This window comes from Schistocerca gregaria, chromosome X (genome assembly GCF_023897955.1).
Source record: "Schistocerca gregaria isolate iqSchGreg1 chromosome X, iqSchGreg1.2, whole genome shotgun sequence".
Lineage (NCBI taxonomy): Eukaryota > Metazoa > Arthropoda > Insecta > Orthoptera > Acrididae > Schistocerca > Schistocerca gregaria.
In genome coordinates, this window is record NC_064931.1 from 297,139,412 (window position 1) to 297,161,342 (window position 21,931).

General features: G+C 39.0%; 1 protein-coding gene across 9 annotated transcripts in view; it reads right to left on the bottom strand.

Moving 5' to 3' along the window:
* Window positions 1–21,931, bottom strand: part of LOC126297664 (F-BAR domain only protein 2) — a 296,630-nt gene that overhangs the window by 131,905 nt on the left and 142,794 nt on the right. For 5 of the 9 annotated variants that reach the window (XM_049988748.1, XM_049988754.1, XM_049988753.1 and 2 more), the window contains 3 exons: window positions 17,550–17,683; window positions 17,346–17,419; window positions 11,959–12,119 (listed from right to left, as the gene is read on the bottom strand). In XM_049988748.1, coding sequence (XP_049844705.1) covers window positions 11,959–12,119; window positions 17,346–17,419; window positions 17,550–17,683 — 369 coding nt within the window. The remainder of the gene's footprint in view (window positions 1–11,958; window positions 12,120–17,345; window positions 17,420–17,549; window positions 17,684–21,931) is intronic. The other 4 variants (XM_049988756.1, XM_049988755.1, XM_049988752.1 and 1 more) reach the window with 1 other exon arrangement.

Sequence of the window (21,931 nt, forward strand, 5' to 3'; positions counted from 1 at the left end):
CTAAATCCGAGTACATTACCACAAAGCTTTGCAAGCAAAGTTTTGATATTCCCTAGGATCATAGGAACATTTCTTGTGTAACTGCTGAATTTACAGGAATTTACTGTTATCTCTTAGAAGGGAACATATAATTTTTCCCCTAAGCTTGATTTTTCTTTTAAGTGTTGATGCTATTTTCTTGATGAAACGTTAAAAACCATTTATATTCATATTAAGGATACCTTCAGGTGATGCAAGATATATGATTGAGCATATCCTGAAAATTTCAGCTTTTTATGTTGAACAGAAACTGAGGAAATGTACTTTTTGTACAAAAAACTTAAGGAAAATGGAGTCCAAAGTTGAGACATCAAAACTTGTCTACTGCATTTCTTGGATCATCAGTGTCTGGTTTATCTTCCAATTGTAATTTCCTCTTGGTACCTTTTGTAGTTAGTCTTCACCCCCACTGTAGGTCTTTAGCATGTTTTCTGCATTTCTTAGTATCCAAATTTCTCATCAGCTGAATGGTGTGACAGCCTACCCCTAAACCTAGGAATTGCAGCACTTCACATTTATTCAAGTTGCCTTGACTAAAATTAGCAATAACATAAACTCGAAAGTGTGAAGTGTATATGACCACAAACACAGTTTTGTGAGAGTGAGTCTAAATGACATTGTTCACAGAATTATTTGTATAGTGTCTCCTGCCACGCAAAAACTTTGGAAGTGGATCAGTGTTTCTCAAAACTTTGAATAATAGCTTTACTGCCTCTGCAACTGCAATAGACAGACTATTTCTCTGATTATATTTCTCATCAGTTACTAAACCCTTACTGCCATTTGTACCAGCTTTCCACATCTGCTGGGCACAGTGTATGAAAATTCACTGTCCATACAGTTTCCTTCATTGCTTCTACACAATGAGTACTTTGCTTAATTTTTAAATCACAATAATCTTTGAGAGTCCTTGCAGATGGCAGTGTCAGTCTATTCTTGCTAGCGATTGGTTCCCCATCACTTAGGCAAGTGTCCTCTGTGGGACACAGCCTTGTAGAAACACAGTCCGTGTGGGTGGAGAGGCTTGCATGTTAACAAGAAGCTTAGTGCTATGCTGGCAGCAGCACAGCTACTGGCAGAGTCACCCATGCTGGACAAGCCTCAATGGGTGTACCAGACACAAAGAGTATCCCACAACACCTCATCTCTCCCTCATCCTCTCCCACAGTCGTTCCCCCAGATACCCAACCTGATGTGTGATGCAATCTGTGTCAAGGGGCACATAGCAAGATGTGTTATCATGTTGCCTCAGGTATACAGTGCGACCTCCCTGAATAATTAGCCTTGCACTGCATGGCGTTCTGTGGTGTTCACTAAATACATCCCTAATTCTCATAGGATCAAAATGGACAACATGGAAAATAAAACAAAAACTGGGGGGCTTGATGAGACCTCAAACACTCAAACACTGGGGCTGGAACTGACAGAAGCTGTTTCTACAATTGGGTTGGTTTGCAGACCAGTACAAGAAGCTGGACAAGGTCAAGATCAAATCCTTGTCTGGGATTCAGAGGAGGAAACTCCTCAAAGAACAAAAAGGAAGGGACACAATGGCTTCCTAAAAATAAATGGATGGAACTAAAAGGTTTTGAACTGAGAACCTAAAAAAAGAAGAAGAAGAAGAAGAAGAAGAAGAAGAAGAAGAAGAAGAAGACTGTCTCAGAGTAAAGGTAATAACCAGACCCCTACTACCAATTGGACAGGGAATAAGAGACCAAGGGAGAAGTCTAATACTCCCACTTCTCAGGATAAATGGATCCAGAAAAAGCTGAGGCAAGAAATAGGAAACAGATCCATAGTACTGAAGTCTTGGTTTTCAGGATGATGATTATCCAACATGGATATCCACTGTTCAGATGGCTATTTAAGAAGACTGGGGAGGGTGCAAGTCCAAGCCCAATTTCAGGAGGGTCTGTCTGGACAAGGGTGCTCTTATCTATGTCTGTGAGGGTATGAAAACAGTCTGTTGGCTTAAGGAGATGGTGCCCAAGATATCTCTGTGGGAATAGGTGAAGTTTCTGGTCAATACATTGGCTGAGCTCTTCAAGATCACATACATATTAATATGGGTACCGAAACTTCTTAAGGATACTCCTCATGAGACTCTGAGAATTTATGGGTACGGAAACAGAAGGTCTCAAAAGAGAACTGGAGGGTAATCAACTGAAATGTTGTACTGGACAGCCAAACCCTTCTTGTAGAAACCAGTGAAAAATCCCTTGCGGCAATGTGAGGCTAGGTTCTGAAATTGTTCTCGATGTTCTCGCAAGTTGCCACTGGGTACAAGATGCAGGAAGTGACCATGGTGTCAAGTTGGAGACTGCAAGTGTAGCAGATAAACATGCAACACTTTAAAACAGCAACTGACATTTTTAAACGGCTTCTAGGAGGGCAAGATGCGCACGTGGCCCTGATGCAAGAACACTATCTATAAAAGGGGGTGTTTAATGCCTCTAAGGAACTGGAGGTAAATTGATTTATGCAGAAACCTAAAGAACTCTGGAACAGGCATGTATGTTAAGAATGGAATTTAATTCATGCCAGTGGTGGACTTCTGTTCCTAGGACTTAATGACCATCAGGATGAAACAACACGAGAAAGGAAGCACAATGAAAATTGTATTGCCCTCAGCTTACCTTCTTATGAACACAGTACTAGTCTTTCCTAGGAAGTGAGGAGAGTGGTAGACAACTGCTCACAGCAGAATGAACAATTGCTGGTTTGTTATAATACTAATGCCCATGACCTGGTGGAGGGAAACAGCAACACCAACAGCAGAGGTAAGTATTTTCTTGAATTTTTTACTGTAGAGTAACCTGGAGATCCTGAACTGGGACAAGGAACCTACGTCCAGGAATATAAGAAGGGAAGAAGTAATTGGCGTCACTTTTGGTCCATTTTAATGCACAGCTATGTTGAACAACGGCATGTAGCACTGGAGCCTTCCTTATCTGACCCTGTGTATATTAAGTTCGTGGTTGTTATGGGTGTCAGATCATGGCCTATATGCATGTTAGGAAAACAGACTGTGACTCTTACACCAAAGTTCTCAAACTCGCACTTATCTGAGGTCAGAACTTCAATAGGGAATCCAGTAGATTTCGGGGGACATGTCAGACACTGATGTCTGCCGTTATGGCCTCATATTTAAAAAAACTGCCCAAAGTGTACGAGCAGGAATAAATCTTGGTGGAACAATAACCTGGAATTACAAATAAAGCAGGTAATGAGACTGTTCAACCTTGCATGAACAAAAGAACAATGGGTAAAATACCTGAAGGCCCCTGTCAAATACAACCTTGTAATTAAGCAAGTGCAACTGTCATCCTGGAAGGTATAGCTACTTGTGCCAGACTTCACAAAACCCTCACCAGAATACCAATTAATCCAAGAGGTACTCTATGGAAGGGGAATGGCGAGTATACCAGGACAGCGAATTAAATGCTGGATGTGCTCCTCAAGACTTATTTTCCTCAATGCACTGTGGCACGTAACATAGAACAGCAGCTAATCTCCAAGAGGCACTGTCCTACAGGTAATCAAATTGGGAATCTGCCAGAAAAAAATCCAGTGGGAACATTTCAATCATTCAAGTCACCAGGCCAAGATGGAATCTTTCCAGCTCTACTGCAACAAGCAGGAGAGATTTTAATGAAATTTCTATGTAGACTGTTTACGGTTATGCTAGCAGCAGGAGTGATTCCTAATGCTTGGAGGACAGTTAGGGTTGTTTTCATTCCAAAGGCAAGGAGAACTGATCATATCGAGGCCAAGGATTTAAGACCGATCCATCTGTCGCCCCATCTTTCAAAGACATTAGAAAAACTGGTTGATGTGCAAATTAGGGAAAGGAGATAAACTAAGTTTGCTGTAAGTGTAAACCAACACAGACATCAATCGAGCAAATCACATCAAACAGCCCTTTAGCAACTTGTTGGGAAGGTGGAAAAGCTCTGCACTTTCAGTGAATTGCTCTCAGCATTTTCCTGAATACTGAGGGGGGCCTTTAACAATATAACCTATGAATCCATGGAAGCTGCAGAAGAGCATGGCATCGAGACCACTATATGCACTATACATAGGTATACATAACATTTGTTACTTCGTATCATCATCATCATCATCTTACATTCAGGATGCAATGTCTTTAGCACTGTCAGAAGAAAGAAAATGAAGTAGTGGTGAACAGGTGGAATGAAGAGCGAAAGTTTGTCAACGACCTCCACCACCTCCTCCTCCTCCTCCTCCTCCTCCTCCTCTTTTGTAACAAGCCATGGTCCTGTGTACAGCTTTCCTTGGGGTAATTTCAAAGGTATACCAAGGAAGTTTGATACGACAGTAACTGTTTACAATGTACACTATGTGATCAAAAGTATTCGGACGACTGGCTGAAAATGACTTACAAGTTCGTGGTGTCCTCCATCCGTAATGCTGGAATTCAATATGCTGATGGCCCACCCTTAGCCTTGATGACAGCTTCCACTCTCACAGGCATACATTAAATCAGGTGTTGGAAGGTTTCTTGGGGAATGGCAGCCCATTCTTCACAGAGTGCTGCACACAGGAGAGGTATTTATGCCAGTCAGTGAGGCCTGGTACGAAGTTGGCATTCCAAAACAACCCAAAGGTGTTCTACAGGATTCAGGTCAGGACTCAGTGCAGACCAATCCATTACAGGGATGTTGTTGTTGTGTAACCATCACCACCATCCTTGAATTGCTCTTCAACAGTGGGAAGCAAGAAAGTGCTTAAATCAATAATGTAGGCCTCTGCTGTGATAATGCCAAGCTAAACAACAAGGTGGTGCAAGCCCCCTCCATGAGAAACATGACCACACTATAGCACCACCGCCTCCGAATTTTACGGCTGGCAGTACACACACGCTGACAGATGATGTTCACTGGGCATTCGCCATACCCACACCCTGCCATTGGATCGCCACACTGCGTACCGTGATTTGTCACTCCACACAATGGCTATCCAATGTTCAATCGTCCAATGTTTACGCTCCTTACACCAAGCGAGACATCGTTTGGCATTTACCGGCATAATGTGTTGCTTATGAGCAACCCTCAACCATGAAATCCAAGTTTTCTCACCTTCCGCCTAACTGTCATAGTACTTTCAGTGGATCCTAATGCAGTTACGAATTCCTGTGTGACGGTCTGGATAGATGTCTGCCTATTACACATTATGACCCTCTTCAATTGTCGGCGGTATCTGTCAGTCAACAGACAAGGTCGGCCTGTACGCTTTTGTGATGTACATGTCCCTTCACCTTTCCACTTCACTATCACATCGGAAACAGTGGACCTAGGGGTGTTTAGGAGTGTAACGTATGAAAAATGACACTCAATCACCTGACCACGTTCGAAGCCCGTGAGTTCTGCGGAGCTCCTCATTCCTCTCTCACAATGTCTAATGACTAGTGAGGTTGCTGATATGGAGTACTTGGCAGTAGGTGGTAGCACTACGAACCTAATATGAAAACCTTAATTTTTTGGGGGGCGTCCAGATACTTTTGATCACACAATGTATATAAATGATCTAGTAGAATGTACAAGGAGCTCTTTTAAGGCTGTTTGCATATGATGTTGTTGTCTATAAGAAGATACCACCACCAGAAGGCAGTAATCATTTGCATAGGGACCAACAAAAGATTGATGAATGGTGCAGGGACTAGCAATTCGCTCTGGACATAAATAAATTACACATATTGCACATATACAGGTAGAAAGATCGACTACTACACTATTCATGACAAATTACTGGAAACAGTGACAACCGTAAAACATCTGGAAGTATCGACCTGGAACCACCTCAACTAGAACGAGCAGAATAAACAAATAGTAGGATAAGCAGATAACTGTCTGAGATTCATAGGAAGAATATTAAACAAATTGTAATTCATCCACAAAAGAAGTCGGTCACAAGGCACTTGTTCAGCCATTTATTCAGTATTCTTCATCTATCTGGGACCATTGCCAGGTTGGACTGATAAGAGAGATAGAAGATCCAATGAAGAGTGACATGTTTTGTTACAATATTGTTTAGTCACCGTGAGAGCATTAAAGAGATGCTTAACTAGGGTGTATACGTGGACAAGGAAAAAACAGTCCAGGTTTTTTCCCAGTTCAAAATAAACTTTCTCCCAGGTGAAAATACACTTTTTCCATGACAGTGACAGTGTACCTTTCCTCGGAACTGTAAAACTTATCAATGCTTTCCATGGTTATGGTTTTTATACACTGGTGTGGAATTTCCCAGCACTTTAGAAAAAGAAACTCAGGGAAACAACATATTTTGGAAAGATCTTTGATGTGCAGCAACATGTACTCTGCATATTTTCATGTTATGAAAGCATAAATTCGAATTTAACCTAACACCACATGTTACTTTCCGAAGCATTGAAATCGAGATTGCAACGCACTTTTGTAAGCCAGTCATAGCTCACGTCACGCGATCCCGCTGGCCGATATTCAGAGCATAGGACATGTGATGTAGTCAGCCAATAGCAACATCACTGTTAAGTTGCGCGACACACAAATGGGAAAAGTTAATGATTTAAATTAATAGTGTTGCTACAAGAAAATAAAAGAAAATTAAAGCTTCCACATATAATATTAGTCTTGAAGATTAATAAGCTGCAAGAGAAGCTAAGCTTTCACGTATAACATTGACCTTTTTTTGCACGTGTTACACTAAGATACATCACACAAATATGCCAGTAAAATTTTTAACAATGGCACAAATGTCTGATTTTCTAGGCTCAAAATTCTTCTAAATGATCGTCCTCAAAGAGTTTATTTTTAAATGAGAGTCAACCACTCTGATATTTAAGAAATTCATCTTACATTATTGCACATAGTTCACCTTGTGTAAAAGGAAATTTACTTTGAAAGTAATGCTTACCAAAAAACCATTCGCAATATTTTTCCGTGACCTGTTGGAAGTAGGTTCGTTTCAGCAGTAGTCAGAGAGTGCCAGGTAACAGACGTCACTGTGCTTGCACAGCTACGATGACGCAGGAAGCCCATATGTTCGTACGTGTAATACATTAAAAGCTCTTAAACTGTGTCATAAAAGAAAAAAGACATTAAAGGATACTCCAAGAGCAGAATTTCATGAACCACTCTAAAACGCATAATTTGCCTTGGGGAAATACTAGATAGCGGCACTCAGCCTGCCACGAAACATGGTTGCCTAATATTGTAGCAATTGTAACACACCAAATAAACAAGACTGTTTTGGCACAAATGGTCATTTCTGTAACACAACAGAACATAAGTCGAGAAGTAGCAATATCAAATGCCTATTAGGCCTACTACAAGCAAAAAGCTTCATGTTACGAAATAGTTTCACATTTTGTCCATACTCTCCAGTTGCTGAAACATGAGACCGAAAAGTAGTAGTACGAAATTTTTATTTGGAATCCTCATATTCTTCCATAATGTTGTGATGTCCTAGCTTCTTCTCCTTGCTGTCACTAATTTTGCAACTATTGCTGCCAGTGTCAAAACTTAATCTCTGGTTAGCTTCACTAACCTTACCACAATCACCAGTTTAGTTATCCCACATTTATTCTCCGGTTAGACATTATTACGCATACATACAACGCGTTTTCTGTGCTGCAACTGGCCCTTACTAGTGTTGCGGTCTGGCAAAAAATTTTGGGTCAAAATTTAATTTTCTTGGATACACCGAGAAGATAATATGTAATCCACTGCTAGTCGTTTATTTCAATTCTGGTGGTCTGAACCTACGGTTTCGGTAGCAATTATAACAACGCTGATCATTCGAAAACCCAGTCTACCACATAAACAGCGATTGGCATTCACCTGTTCGGCTTTATTCCACTCAGCTCGTGTAGCACCCGTCCTCTTTTGTCTGCAGGAAAGTTTATTTCTAGGTGCGATGGGGATTCCCCTGGCAGAGATATCAAGTACACTACGCACGTATCCAAAAATCAACTTATTATTCATTCAAAAATAAACTTAGAATGCATTCAAAAATCTTCAAAAACCAATAGCGATGTGTTTCGAAATCATCCGAATAATCAATACATCAACATGCGCTGTATGCTAGGTGCTTTGTGAAACAAGGTTTTTATCCTCAAGAATATGAATTTGGCACTTCCCAGGCAATCTCCAGAGTCGTCTGTCATGTAACAGGATTAAACTGTGCCAGGAACAGGACATTAAATTTGTGCTTCTACCACCTAATTCTACTCATTTGTGTCAGCCACTTGATGTGGTCTATTTTTAGACCTTTAAAACTTGGGGAAATGTACTATATGATTGGAAAGGAAGAATAGAGGAGTGGTGCCAAAATCCAAATTTTCTAGGTTGTTGAAAAAACCTTTGAAAATATAGCTACCACATCCATATCAAATGTAATATCTGGGTTAAGAAAAACAGGAATCTTTCCTTTCTGTCCCAATAAAGTCATTTCACAGATTCCAGAAGCAACCGATAATAATGCACATGGCACCAGCTCATCAAACGTTTCTTGGGCAACAGTCTTCAAAATGCAACTGAAACAGGTTCGCTCTAATGAAACAAAAGGAAACCTGCACCAAGCAAAGTGTTTAGCATTAACTCCAGGAAAAGGAATTTACTGCCAGTGACTTAAATGAAAATGATAGTCAAGGGGCTGCAAGTAGGGAGTCTATATCCAGAACATCTAACAGTGATCCAGAGGAGCACGAGTCAAATGAAAATGAAGAAATGGACAAGGAAAAGGATAAAGATTGGCATGAATTTAAAGAAAATGATTTCACCATAGTAAAATTTCCTACGAAAAAAAAGGTTCAGATATTTTATTCGTAAAATTTAAAGCATCTCTAATGACACCTAAAAAATGACATTTCTGAGAAACAAAGTTCTTGATGGTAATGTTTATTTCGTCTTTCCAGAAATTGATGATGCAACTGAGGTAGAAAGAGCCCACATTATTAAAAAAAGTTTTGCAGAACATAGAAGGCAGGGTAAATTTATTTTTGAAGGCATAGATGATCATGACAGTGATTAAGTACTTTTCACATTGTTTGCAACATACAATAACTAAAAATTAATATTTGTTTGTCAAATTTCATGAATGCAAGTGTTTTTATAGCAAAAATCTTAAGTTTAATGTGCCTGTAAAAATGTGTTTCGTCTAGAAATTGTAAAATTTTGTTGCAAATACAGCAATATGTTATTTAAAAATCAAAATAGTGATCGGATTCACTCCGCTGGAAGTCTTCTTCCATTCCTGCATACAAAATACAATGATGATTGGATTCGCCCCAACTGAGGAGGTGAAACCAATGAACAATTAACTTAAACTAATAACTGATATTATAAATTAAAAGTAATGTAATACACGAATATATCATTATCAAGGTTGTGAAATAACATACTGAATTTTTATTCAGATATCACTACAGTAAATGGGCAACAGCCTTGCCACAGTGGATACACCAGTTCCCGTGAGATCACAGAAGTTAAGCACTGTCAGGCATGGTTGGCACTTGGATGGGTGACCATCCAGGCCACCATGCGCCGTTTCCATTTTTCGGGGTGCACTCAGCCTTGTGATGCCAATTGAGGAGATACTCGACCGAATAGTAGCGGCTTCGGTCAAGACTACCATCATATCAACCGAGAGAGCGGTGTGCTGACCCCACGCCCCTCCTATCCGCATCCTCCACTGAGGATGACACGGCGGTCGGATGGTCCCGGTGGGCCACTCGTGGGCTGAAGACAGAGTGCTTACTACAGTAAATGGGCGCGCTTAAAAAAAACTGCCGTTTATGATCAGATTCACCTCATTTTATGGTATATTAGAAAAACAGTGCATCGTTTTTTAGATCTCAACTTGAGGTCCAACTTGTGAAATTCCATGTCTGTTGAACAAGTTTCCTTGGAAAAGAATGTGAATGGATCAATCTTTTAGTACCAAATCCACTGCATATTTAGCCATGACACTGGGTGATTTTCAGTGCCAGTCCTTCCTTTTGATGACTGACTACACCAAGTTTTCCACAGACAAGAAGTCACTGTCATTCCAGTGGTTTGAAAGGAATTTTTTCCTACTGTCTTTATAATAATATTTTACCAATCATTAGGCCAAAATATCTGTTGCACCTTGCTGTAATTTTCTACTGAGGCAAAATCACCATCATTGGGGAGATAGGAAGGAATAGCCACTAGTCATGAATTTTTAGTGCACAATTTCAATGTTATTTTTTTGACTTTAAACTAGTTTCACTAATGTCATGGGTATTTTCCAGGAGTTTTGTTACCAGGATTTTCCCAGCCTCAGTTGTCTTCACATGGAGGTTCCGTAAGTTTTACCTTTTTGTATGAATTCTTCCATTAGAGATTTTGAATGTTTCCAAAAGTATTTCTTATGCATTGTTTCATTTCTTCCATTAATGGCTACACAAAAAAGTTAGTTGCCGTTGTGGTATTTTCCGTTTATCAGGCCACATAATAATGCAAAGTCAAGTTTCTCTACAGCTGTTATGTCTCAGATATTGCACTTTATATTGGTAAAGTCCATCCAAACACAAGAACTATTAAATTTGATGTCAAAACACTGACAAGCACTGGGCTACCTCAATGTCATGGAAAATATTCATCACTGGATATTTTATTGTCCCAATTAATCAGCCCCTCAATGCTGTCTTTATTACTTTAACTCATGGTGAATAACTCAGAACAAAATTGAAACAACTGCACAAGTAAAATCCTATTACAGGAACAGTCAGACATCCACAACTACCTGCAGCAACTAAGAACAACAGCAGGCACAGTGGTGTAGCTTGCAACTACACCACTTCAGCAGTCAGCAGACAGATGTCTCTGAATACAGTAGAAATTTGTGCTGCTGCATATTAAGCTGCTATGCAAGTTACAAATAACGTAATTTGCTCTGTTGACAGAATGCCACTTCCTGAACAAGATCCTGACCTTATCTACAAAATAAGGGAAAGTGGAGTTACACTACTTATACTTTAAGTGGGTCAACTGTGACAGCTAACTACCAACCAGTAACAGACAATAATGATGAAAGAATAGCAATAAAATGGAATAAGTAGAAGAACATTTAAAACCATTTTACAACAAATGAGACAACAGCAAAAAAAAAAATTCTGAACATACATTCTGGGAGCAGCAGTAAAATGACACAAAATCTGGCCATTGAAGAAAGAAAACAAGTTCTGCACTGAATACAAACAATTGAACAGACAAGGCATTGACAAACCCCTGAGGAAGCATGGGAAATATCAACCATGAAAGTATCAGGAAGGTGACAAAAACTGGAAAAGTATTGGATGTGTTGCAGCAAAATTGTATGAGAAGATTAAGGCAACCAAGACAGCAAGGCAGCCACAAATCTCGGATGTTAAGAATTTGGACAATGATCAAGAACCTGAACTAAGTTCATCATTCTCATATCTGGGTATTTTATAAAAACAGTAATCTACTTAACAAATATTCATAAAATATTAAGAGGAAATGTAGCAGCACCCAATGAGAGGAAAAAAATTAGGATTTAACATACCAAAATATTTTATTTGTGTAGCAGTTGCAGTGTGTGTGATTTTTGTAAACGACATGTTCACCTTTGACCGCACTATTTATTTAACTGGTAAAAACACAAATGGAAAATAAAAAGAGCAAGGAGTCATTCAGTATTAAAGATAGGATTCAAATTTGATTTCTTTTACTCTTGAAACTGAGAGTCCCTGCACATTATTGTTAAATTTAATATTTTTCTTTCAGCGTGTGACTTATTTGTTTGGGAAGTATTGAATCATTGCCAGACTCACTCATTACCAAGTGGGTGGGTGACTGACTGGCTGGATAAAAAAGTATGAAAAACTTTACTTATAACAAATTAAATGACATTATTTCAGATTACATTACAAACCTGCATAGCGTGATGATGATGTTGACGGAGCTGGACTGCTAACTGTTGGCTGCGTTGGGCTGTGTAGTGGTGCATATGGATGATTCCCTGTTGGGGTTGAGGCACTAGATGCAGTCGGACTTTGGAAGAGATTCAATCCCAAAAGATCACTACTTGGTTTCCTGAGAAGATTTGCACATAATTATATAAAATGATTCAATTATATAAATTAGTGTTCACAGATTTGCTTCCTCACAACACTGGTTCAGACATGTAAAGCAGAATAAAACCAATCATGGGAATCCATGAGTGTACTCCATATGCAGGAAAGAAAAAGAGGAAGGGGTCAAAATGCCCACACAATCTATTTTTCAGTTTTTTGTATCCACCCCACAGTCACACCTGAGACTTCAACACACGTGACTAACATTCGTAACACCTGACTATTTCTGCTATGTGCAATAGGTTTGTTAACTACTTTTTGCAACGAGAGGACTCGGGTTTTAGACCTTCTATTCATCATCTTATCCTCCTGTAAGTCGTCATATTTGAATACTAAGAGTTATGTAGCCAGATAATGGAATCAGGAGAAAAAAATGGTGTTGTGTGTACCTCTGAAAGCCCCTGGATGTTTCCCCAAACACACGCAGAAATTAACTGCTGTTTTATTACACACTCAACTTTTACACTTTTTTATTTTTTTTACTTTTTTATGAGAATTTTGTTGGTTCAATGCGACAGAAGTGAACGGACACTGTGTTTGCTCATCTCAAAAGTAGAAACAAAGAAAGCTGCCACAATGTTTTCACATCTTGTAGCAAATGCATCAGCCAATACCGATACAAGTACCTGCATAGTTAGCTGCAACAGGCAGAAGTCCTGCTTTGTTAGTGCTCCATATTTTAACAATTCTGACTGAGATAAACTCACGCTGCAGTGTTCTTTGTTAGCACTCCAGTGTGAAATAGAAACATACTGGATGAAAAATCCGTGTGATGCGCACATTATTTACATATAAAAAATTACTTCAGAAATTTTCCTTTGTTTGAAACTGCATGTACAAGATTCGTGTGTCGATTTAAGTTCTAGATTTGCACATTTTACTGTTTGCATTGCTTTTTCGTAATCTTTCACCGATTGTATCAATACCTATTTGTATTGTGACATATTGTTAGCTTTTGAACATTTGCAAATGCCACGATAAACTCATACCGTTGTCATCAATTATAGGCTTAAACTGAATTGTGCTTTGAAATTTTTGAGAGCAATAAGCCTATCCCTGTTCAAAACAATTGTTCTCTAATTTCATTGTACAATTACATGAGAAATTGGTTATCTGAGAATTTCTAGATGCTTACAATACTATATTTTCATAAGTTACCAGTATAAGTGTTTTTGTTACATAACTTATTTTTAAACGAATCAGCATTTTTAGTTCACAATTCTGCCAGAGAATATATCACCCCTGAATTTCATTGTATATCAATGCAAATAAATGTGTATTTTTGTGAATTTTCAGAACCTACCATTGTCCTTTGCATAAACTATGAGCAATTTGTAGTAATTTGGTGATTGTGATGCAGAGAAGTGGGTTTGCATTGTTCTTCAATTTGCAAGAAATGTATTGGGGTCAACTGTGAAAAAGTGCCAAAACTTTTATATGAAGACAGTGAAGAAGATGGTATGGACGATGTTGAGGAAAACGCTGACAAAACCAACGAACTTGCTGAGGCTGACTCACTGTTTAATGAAGAGGTCAATCTGGGATCAACTCTATGTACAGACCCTGCATCCATAGCTCAGGGTATTTCTGGTGACACTGAGGAACCCAGCCCATCGAAATGTTGGAAGTGATGCTCATATCTGTCTCAAGTGCGCTTAAGTGCAATGTTACAAGTCTTAATGATCTATTTTTATATTTATAGTTTTACAAATACCAGGGCTGAGGTGGCCCATAGTGAACTTGAGGTAGTGATGTAAGAATCACAATAGTTGGGTGCCTAGCAATCCTCATGTTGCACACAGAGAAATTGAATACCTGAACGTGAGGTGGTAAATTCCAACTTATAACATGATGTATAATGTATTTATACAACACAAACAGAAACTGAATAAATAGTGTTCAAAAATAAGGGATCTTGCCACTATGCTCAAAAATTGAAAAATTAGTATTTTTTGAGGCACTGTAGCGCCTTAGATATTGGGAGTAGAAAAAAATGGCAAGAACCAAATTTGTAGAGAATTTTGTGCTCTTTAAAATAGAAAATAGACGTTAAAGCGATAGGAGCAAATGAAACTGAGATATTTTGAAAAAACTGAAAAAGGTCCGAAATTTTCGTAGTTTTTTGACTGCAGAAAGTTTTCCCAAGCGAAATTTTGTTGGCAAAACACAGTTTTCTAATCTTTCTAACCATATGAACGAGTTGAAAAAATAAACTCTTCTACCCCACCTTTTGCAAGGTATATCTAGTATTTGACTGGACTATATAGCTGTGGAATGTCAACAGTGTGTCTCCTTCCAGGCATGTACGTAAGACACTTTGAAATTTGTACAAAGATGAATCTTTCACAGATGGGTGCACTTTTATGTCCTTAGAAGAACAAAATTGTTTGCCACAAATCTGATACATTTTACCAAAGCTGAAGAAATCCTCATTGTGCATGGAGTTAGTGGAATGGTCAGCTTTTGACCTTGATTTCCCGGGAGTGCAGATCACAACAGTAACCCACACACCAATGGTACTACCTTGTAATAAACAGATTTTTTTTTTTTTTACATAATATATTATCATACCGCCAGCTGCGGTGGTCTTGCGGTTCTAGGTGCTCAGTCCGGAGTCGCGCGACTGCTACAGTCACAGGTTCGAATCCTGCCTCGGGCATGGATGTATGTGATGTCCTTAGGTTAGTTAGGTTTAAGTAGCTCTAAGTTCTAGGGGACTGATGACCTAAGATGTTAAGTCCCATAGTGCTCAGAGCCATATTATCATACCACCAACTGTAAGCACTCTGGAGTACCTTGACAAATGCTTTCAGCAGAATGTTGTTAATAATGAATGTCATATTGCACTGATGCAATTCGCCATCATTAAAATGCTCCTACTTTAGGGCAAGTCTTAGTTTCAGGGAAGAGCTCGAAGTCTACTGTGGCTAAATAACCATAATTTGGAGGTTTGAGGACTGAATGAAGCTGTAGTAACTCATTAGGCTACCTCTTTTGGGTAAAATGTGTGTTTTCAGTAGACATGGAAGTATAAAAATGTTGTATGGTAGTTAGTGGCATGTCCAATAAATGCTGCAGGTCCGCCTCTCAATCCCATACAGGATGCAGCAACTGCAGGTGGTTTTCCACAAGGTCTTGTATAGGCTGTGTTGGTGAGAGGTTGAGAAATTTAGTAGCCCATACTTATGTGGAAATGTTTCACAATCATTCCAGTCATATCCTTGCTTCCTGCAGTTGCACACTGTCCTGTTGCAAAATGCTGTCTGGAAACATTTTGACGAGAGGCTACATGTGTGGTTCAGGATATCTCACACAGGGCACTGCACTTTCATAATCCCATTATTACTGTAACTGGCAACAATGTTGCACACACAAAGGTTACCCAGCTCAGCACAACAGTGTTTGGGGAACACGTCTTCCCACAGCAAATTTTAGAGTCAGGCACCACTAAATGTCCGCAGGAAATATGATCATCATCAATGGCAAAAAAATACTTGGATTCATCACTGACGATCATTCCAATCGTACAGTCCAATGAACCACTTCATGAGAAAACTGTAAAAGACGGTTCCCCATCATTACAAGTAACTAATATCATTTAGTAAGTCTCTGGTAATGATCCAGGTAAACAAATGAGATGTGCAGAGGTAGTGCTACACATGCCCAGTTAGAAGACAGTGCAGCATTTGAAACTGCATGAACCATTTGGCACATCTGACATCATGCACTACATGATGTCTGATAGGAGTGATCAGGTCACGGATACTGCCTGTGCGTGACCTCAAATACCTACTGGACTAAGCACCACGAAACAGTTTCATCTAAAGGGCCTTCATTGGAGGCAACCTGATGTGATCAGCTCGTCTTGCAATGTAAAATAATTGACTCCTCAATATCTGTCATCCAGAAAATATTTATTCATCAGTCATTACTTGTTGCATGATCCAAATGCTTATTATAAATGGGAAATGAGGCACCATTACACACCAGTTGCCATTATGAGCCCTCTTCACAGCCGTGTGATGTGGCACGGTAGCAGCCTATCACAGCAAGACTGTGCAAACTCCGTATTAACTACCTAGATATGAACCTACCTCCCATGATGAAACTGTCTGCAAAGTTTAAATGGGAAAATCTAAACCTATTCCTTGATGTGTAATTTATTTTTTTTAAAAAAATTAAAATCCTCTGCAATTTTGAATGATGACATTATACTTGTGTATTACAACAGTAACCTAATACTATCAGAAAAAATTCTCTTGCAGGGAAATATTTAGGATGACTAGTAAAATTAAGAAGTATGAGCTAGATTACGACAAAAAATTGCTCACAGAGCAGATTTCCAAAAAAGATCTGTTACACTAGCGGGAAACTTAGAAAAAAACTTATGTAATACAATAATAATGTTTAATGTTTGTAAGATGAATCAATGTTTCTAGTATTTGTGCTCTTTAATGGACTGAATGAGAAAGAAAAAGTATACACAGATGTTTTAGACATGCAATCATATAACTTTCTTCAATTTAGAAAAATAACATCATCCCCTGAAAAACTGAGTCACTTTGAAAAACTCTTCACACTGTCAAAACGAGTACAAAATTTGTGCAGACCTTAACAATTTAAAAAACTTATTGGCTTCTACCCCTTGACTTAATAAGCACTTCTAGTTTAACGAAATTATCATGCCCACAACTGGTCATGCAATTCTGTAAGCTAAAACTTGCTTTAACATGGAATAATTTCATCACTACCAATGAAAGAGTAACTGCAAAGAAAGACTTTATCGATGAGATCTGATACAAACAAGGAACCAAAAAACTGCAAAACACAGTAATACAGTGTAAATAACTCAATGATTTCAGGAATATTTTATCAACCATATCTTTAAAACAATGAATGGTCAATAACCCCACCACTGTTGATTCCAAACAAGGTATTCCATGATCAAACAAATTACTTACAATTATTTCTTTTCCCATAAACTCATTTGATAAACCAAAATGTATGAAATTTACTTCAAAACCTACTTCCTGTCAGCTAAATACCTAGAAGGAACTGATGTGGCATAACACAAGTCTTAAACTGAAAGCTATCTTGATCAACCTTAACATCATCAGCTCAATCTTGTATTGATTTCAAAATTATATTATCTAATGACCAAAATTAAGTATCATTGGTTCCTTACCCTCCTAGCTGTTGAGAGACAGACTGGGAGCGTTTGATGTGAGAGTCTGGGTCAGCAGCTGAATCTCTTCTCGCCTTAAAAAAAAAAAGGTATGAAAATAAAGGATTTGGACATGAATTAACCCTAAACTCTTAATTACAAAGAAACAAACAAAATTAAAATGCACATTCAAAAAAGTTAATTTTGTGGCAATGAAGCACTCACTGTAACTGTAGCAACTGGTGAAAGTGACAAGTTTTCCACCGTTGCACGGAGCTCATCAACACTGGCACTCATTGGAGCAGACCCGTTGCTTAATGGTTTGATTTCCACATGAATTTTGTGTTCTCTTTCATCGTCTAAAAACAATGATAACAGTATTTCTCAATAAGGTATACACACTATTAATTTTTTAAAGAAACTTTGATAAATTAAAATTACAGAGGCAGAAGGGTAGTTAAATGAGACTGGCTGGGGGTACAAAGAAGAGGTTGCATGAAACCCAACACATGATAATAGCTCAGAAAATGCAAACAATATATTGATAGACAACCTCATCATAACATTAAGCACACAGGTTACTTTATGTATTTTAGAGTGCATGTTCCTATCTTCTGATCCATGAATCACTGGCTCATAAAATAAAAGTATACAAATGAGGTGAAGATAGAACATCTCCAACATTGGACAAAATAAACTACTCTAAAAATCATTCACTAAACCTCAAGACTTTGTGGTGATACTTTCATTATGGAAAGCTACAGAATACATTCAGTTAAGTTGATATATGTTACACAAGCTCTAACAATAAAATCCATACATTCATGACACACTACCAAATTCAGTGGGAAGACACGCATAACCAGTAATTGAATGTCCACTCACAAGTTGTATTCAGGATTCTGTATTACCTCTTAACAAAATGAATGGTAATGAAAAACCAAAAAACAAGCTGCTGCAAAATGTAGTCTGTAATGCAGCATCACAGACCTTGCTTCATTAGTGAGTCATTTGGTTCTCCTTCACAGTGTATGTGCTTCAGAAACTTGGTCCTCATTATATTACCTTTATTAAGTTTTCTATGTTCTCGCCAGTCTTTCCTCTCTTCCGTCGTCATTTCATGTCTCACTTTGTCACATAATCCTTATCTGTCATTTCCCTATTTTAGGTTTACTGTTTGTTATCAAGTTCCTCCTCTTTCACTACTCATTGTTTGCCCAATTATGTACTACTTTGTCAGGTATTCTTCTGGATTTTACACCACCTTATTCTTATTAGCTATTTATCTTTCAATAGCAGTATTTCTGAATTATACAGAATGAGTTCCCTTCTTAAATACTTACAATAATTTCAGAGCTATCAAAATTATCCATTTTCTGTAGCTGATATGCATCTACTCAAATACTGGTGACATCTCCCATTTTTCGCCAAGAAATTTTGGTAATAAGTTTCACAAGTGCCTATCTTAACTATGGGTTAAGATTATGACATTAGAAATTTGTACATTGTAATAACCTCATTCATAGTTGGCCTCTTGCTTAAAGCAATGTGTTGTTTCATAAACTCTTACTTGTTACCTCTGAGTTGTAAATGATTTTAGCACAAGTGTGAACTACTACAAATATCCTTACATAACTATTTGTTTAAATAACAGTACCCTCCCTTTCATGTTTGCCATGGTTTACTACAAATGGTATTACCTCATTAGTTATATGGTTAACTGTCACACTACATACTAAGTGGTTTAGGATTTGGTTCACAGACAGTCATGGGCTTTTATGCTACCAATTACTACTTTCACTCTGGGGTTTCACCTGGGTCAGCACAGGTGATGAACACATACTATCAACAAGACCGCTGTGCTTGCTGTTTTAACAGCAAAAGCAAAATCTTGATCATAAATGTCCGGAATACATGAGAATAGGCACAGCAGGTGTAGAAAAGTCAAATGAAGTGAAGTGACCCACAGCAGTTCTGCTCAAAAAGTGAAAAACTGAAACCATGAATGATACTTGGCTTACTTAATTCTGGATGAAACTCTGGCGATGAATCGGGTAGTTCTGCAGGGAAGAACTTACTTTATGACTTCAACAAAAACAATAGCTTGTTATAACTTTGTGAACCATGGGTTGCACCTGACTAAAGGTCCATGGGTTACAGCAAAGAACAACTGTGACATGAAAGTGTGAGTAACAACTATGTACAACCCACTGCAAGGACAGAGAGCTCAACAGTAAACTCAGTGTAAAGTCTCTCGATGACAACACTGATAGAGCTACAAGCACACAACTTCCACAACTACAAGACCCTCATTGACAAATATATTGTGTCAGTGCCTGTGAAGACACAGCAGAAGTGGATGGAGATGTGAACAACAAGAGCACTATTCCAAGGGTTACTGTTGCTGTGTGATGTACAATGAAGAAACAGTACAGAAAGGTTTGTTACATACTGGGTTTGGAGGTGTGATGATAACCAGACTTGTGAGAAGAGACGACTACTACTAACCCTGGCCACAGATACGGCAGAGAACAATGGGTGGAGAAAGGACACCGACAATGTCTATGGTATAAGTTCTTTGGCATCCATGTCATGGTGGAATTGTTTCCAGGCATACTGTAACAGTCCCACTTTGACAAAGATGAAGAATGACAATCCAGCATGTACTTACTGTGGTGGGCAAGTTGGCAAAGCTGCAATGTCTTCTTAGGTAGAGTAAGGATGATGGAAGATGTTAACAAGGAACGGCCTTTCCTCCATGCTGCGTTATAGGAAAACCCATCCATGACAACAGTGTGAGTGAAGTTACTGAGCTTGTGGCTGAGGCAGTGTCAGAGAACACACAACAAATATCTGTTGCACTCATGGAGACAGTGATGATCATATGTAAGTTGGCAAAGCCAGCATTCCTAGCCAGAGTTTTTGAAGGTTTCCCCTGTCTGTATGATGAATACGAGAGCTGTTGCTCAGGTCAAATTCTCTTGAAGTAAACTCCCAATTAGGAGCATAATCCACACATTCCCCCCCTTTTTTTCCTTTGCTATCAGCGCCATCAACAAAATGGCAAGAGGTAAAAAAGGAAAAACTTAACCCTACCGTTGATATGATAAAGGTCATTTCTTACATGTCTTGTAATAGACCAGCCTTCTCCTACTGAGGGAGAACGAAAGGTGAAAGAAAAAGAAAACCTGTTGTTATTTTATATAAATGTAAATATCATATTGCACCTAGGTATGAATTCAATGTTAACATTAGAGCTGTTGTCAGTGACTGCAATAGTTCACAGATGACATGCCAGGGGAAACCACTTTCAACAGAACTGTAATGTTCAATCTTAACTTTAATACCAGATAACAGCAGCTGACTAGCTTCCATACAACTCTGACTGCGAATCTATCGAAATCAAGATTCACATGCATGTGGTAGGGTTTCTCAAGTTAAGCAATTGCTGACATGTCAGTTTTTTATATGATACAATTTAACATTTTAAAAAGGTTTTTCATGTGCATAATAATAGATTCAGTGCTGATTAATCAGATTCAGAAATATTAACATATCTCTACAAATGGTGTTCTCCTTCTACAAGGTCTTATTTTTCGGTATTAAAAAGATATGTTTTTAACATCCCCCAACTTGTCACAGGCAAGTAACCTGTGTGACTGGACAGAGGATGCCTTTTTATCAAAACTGACCCAGAGTGCATTTTGGACAAGCCCTCCATCTCCCCAAACTTGTCCTGTAAATGCGCTACAAAAAACTTAGGCTTCACAGATACAAAGGATTCCCCATCAGCTCTGGTACAGACGAGATACCTGGGCGAATACGTTTCACTTTCACTTTCATTCATTGCCTTTCGTTCCTCCCATGGTGTGGCCAGGGAGGGGAACAATTTGGGGTCATAAACATTAGCTTTAAAATGAGCCCTCGAATGCTTAGAGACTGCTGGTGGCTGGCCATCAGCAAGAGATAATGTGCCACGCTTCACTGCGTGTCATCCATCCTGATGCCACCTACTCCGACCAAGGGCCCTCCCCATGGGTGCCACCCAGCCACAGCAAGGGCCACCTGGCAGGATGGCCATTGCCGGGAGTAATTATGCCCCAGGGAGATGGGCATCTACTCTTTGGCATACATGGGGAGTAAACGGTGCAGACATCAGCCGTGCGATCCCTGTGTTGTCAGGGGGCTACAAGCAACAGGGTACATGGCGGCCCCACCACAACAGACTGGCTACCGTGCTGGATTTTAGGTGACATGTAGTCCATGGTCGCTGTCAGTGCAGAAAGTGGCACTGCACATTGCATGGCGGAAAGTGCACACAAGAACATATCCATGCCCAAGAGATGGAGAGCAGGCAGGACTGCAATGCAACAACGAATAAGCTGGTGAAAGTTTTCAACGCAAGATGGACACAATGCACCAAGTAAGGTGCCCTTCCCCAATTGGCTCGCTCTTCGGAAAAATTTTGAGATATGGAGGTCAAACCCAACAGGGGACCATCACATAAGGCTGAAACGTTTTAAGACTCCTTTTGGTCGCATCTTACGACAGGCACGAATACTGCGGGCCTATTCTTACCCCCAATCCTGCAGGAGGGATAAAACTTG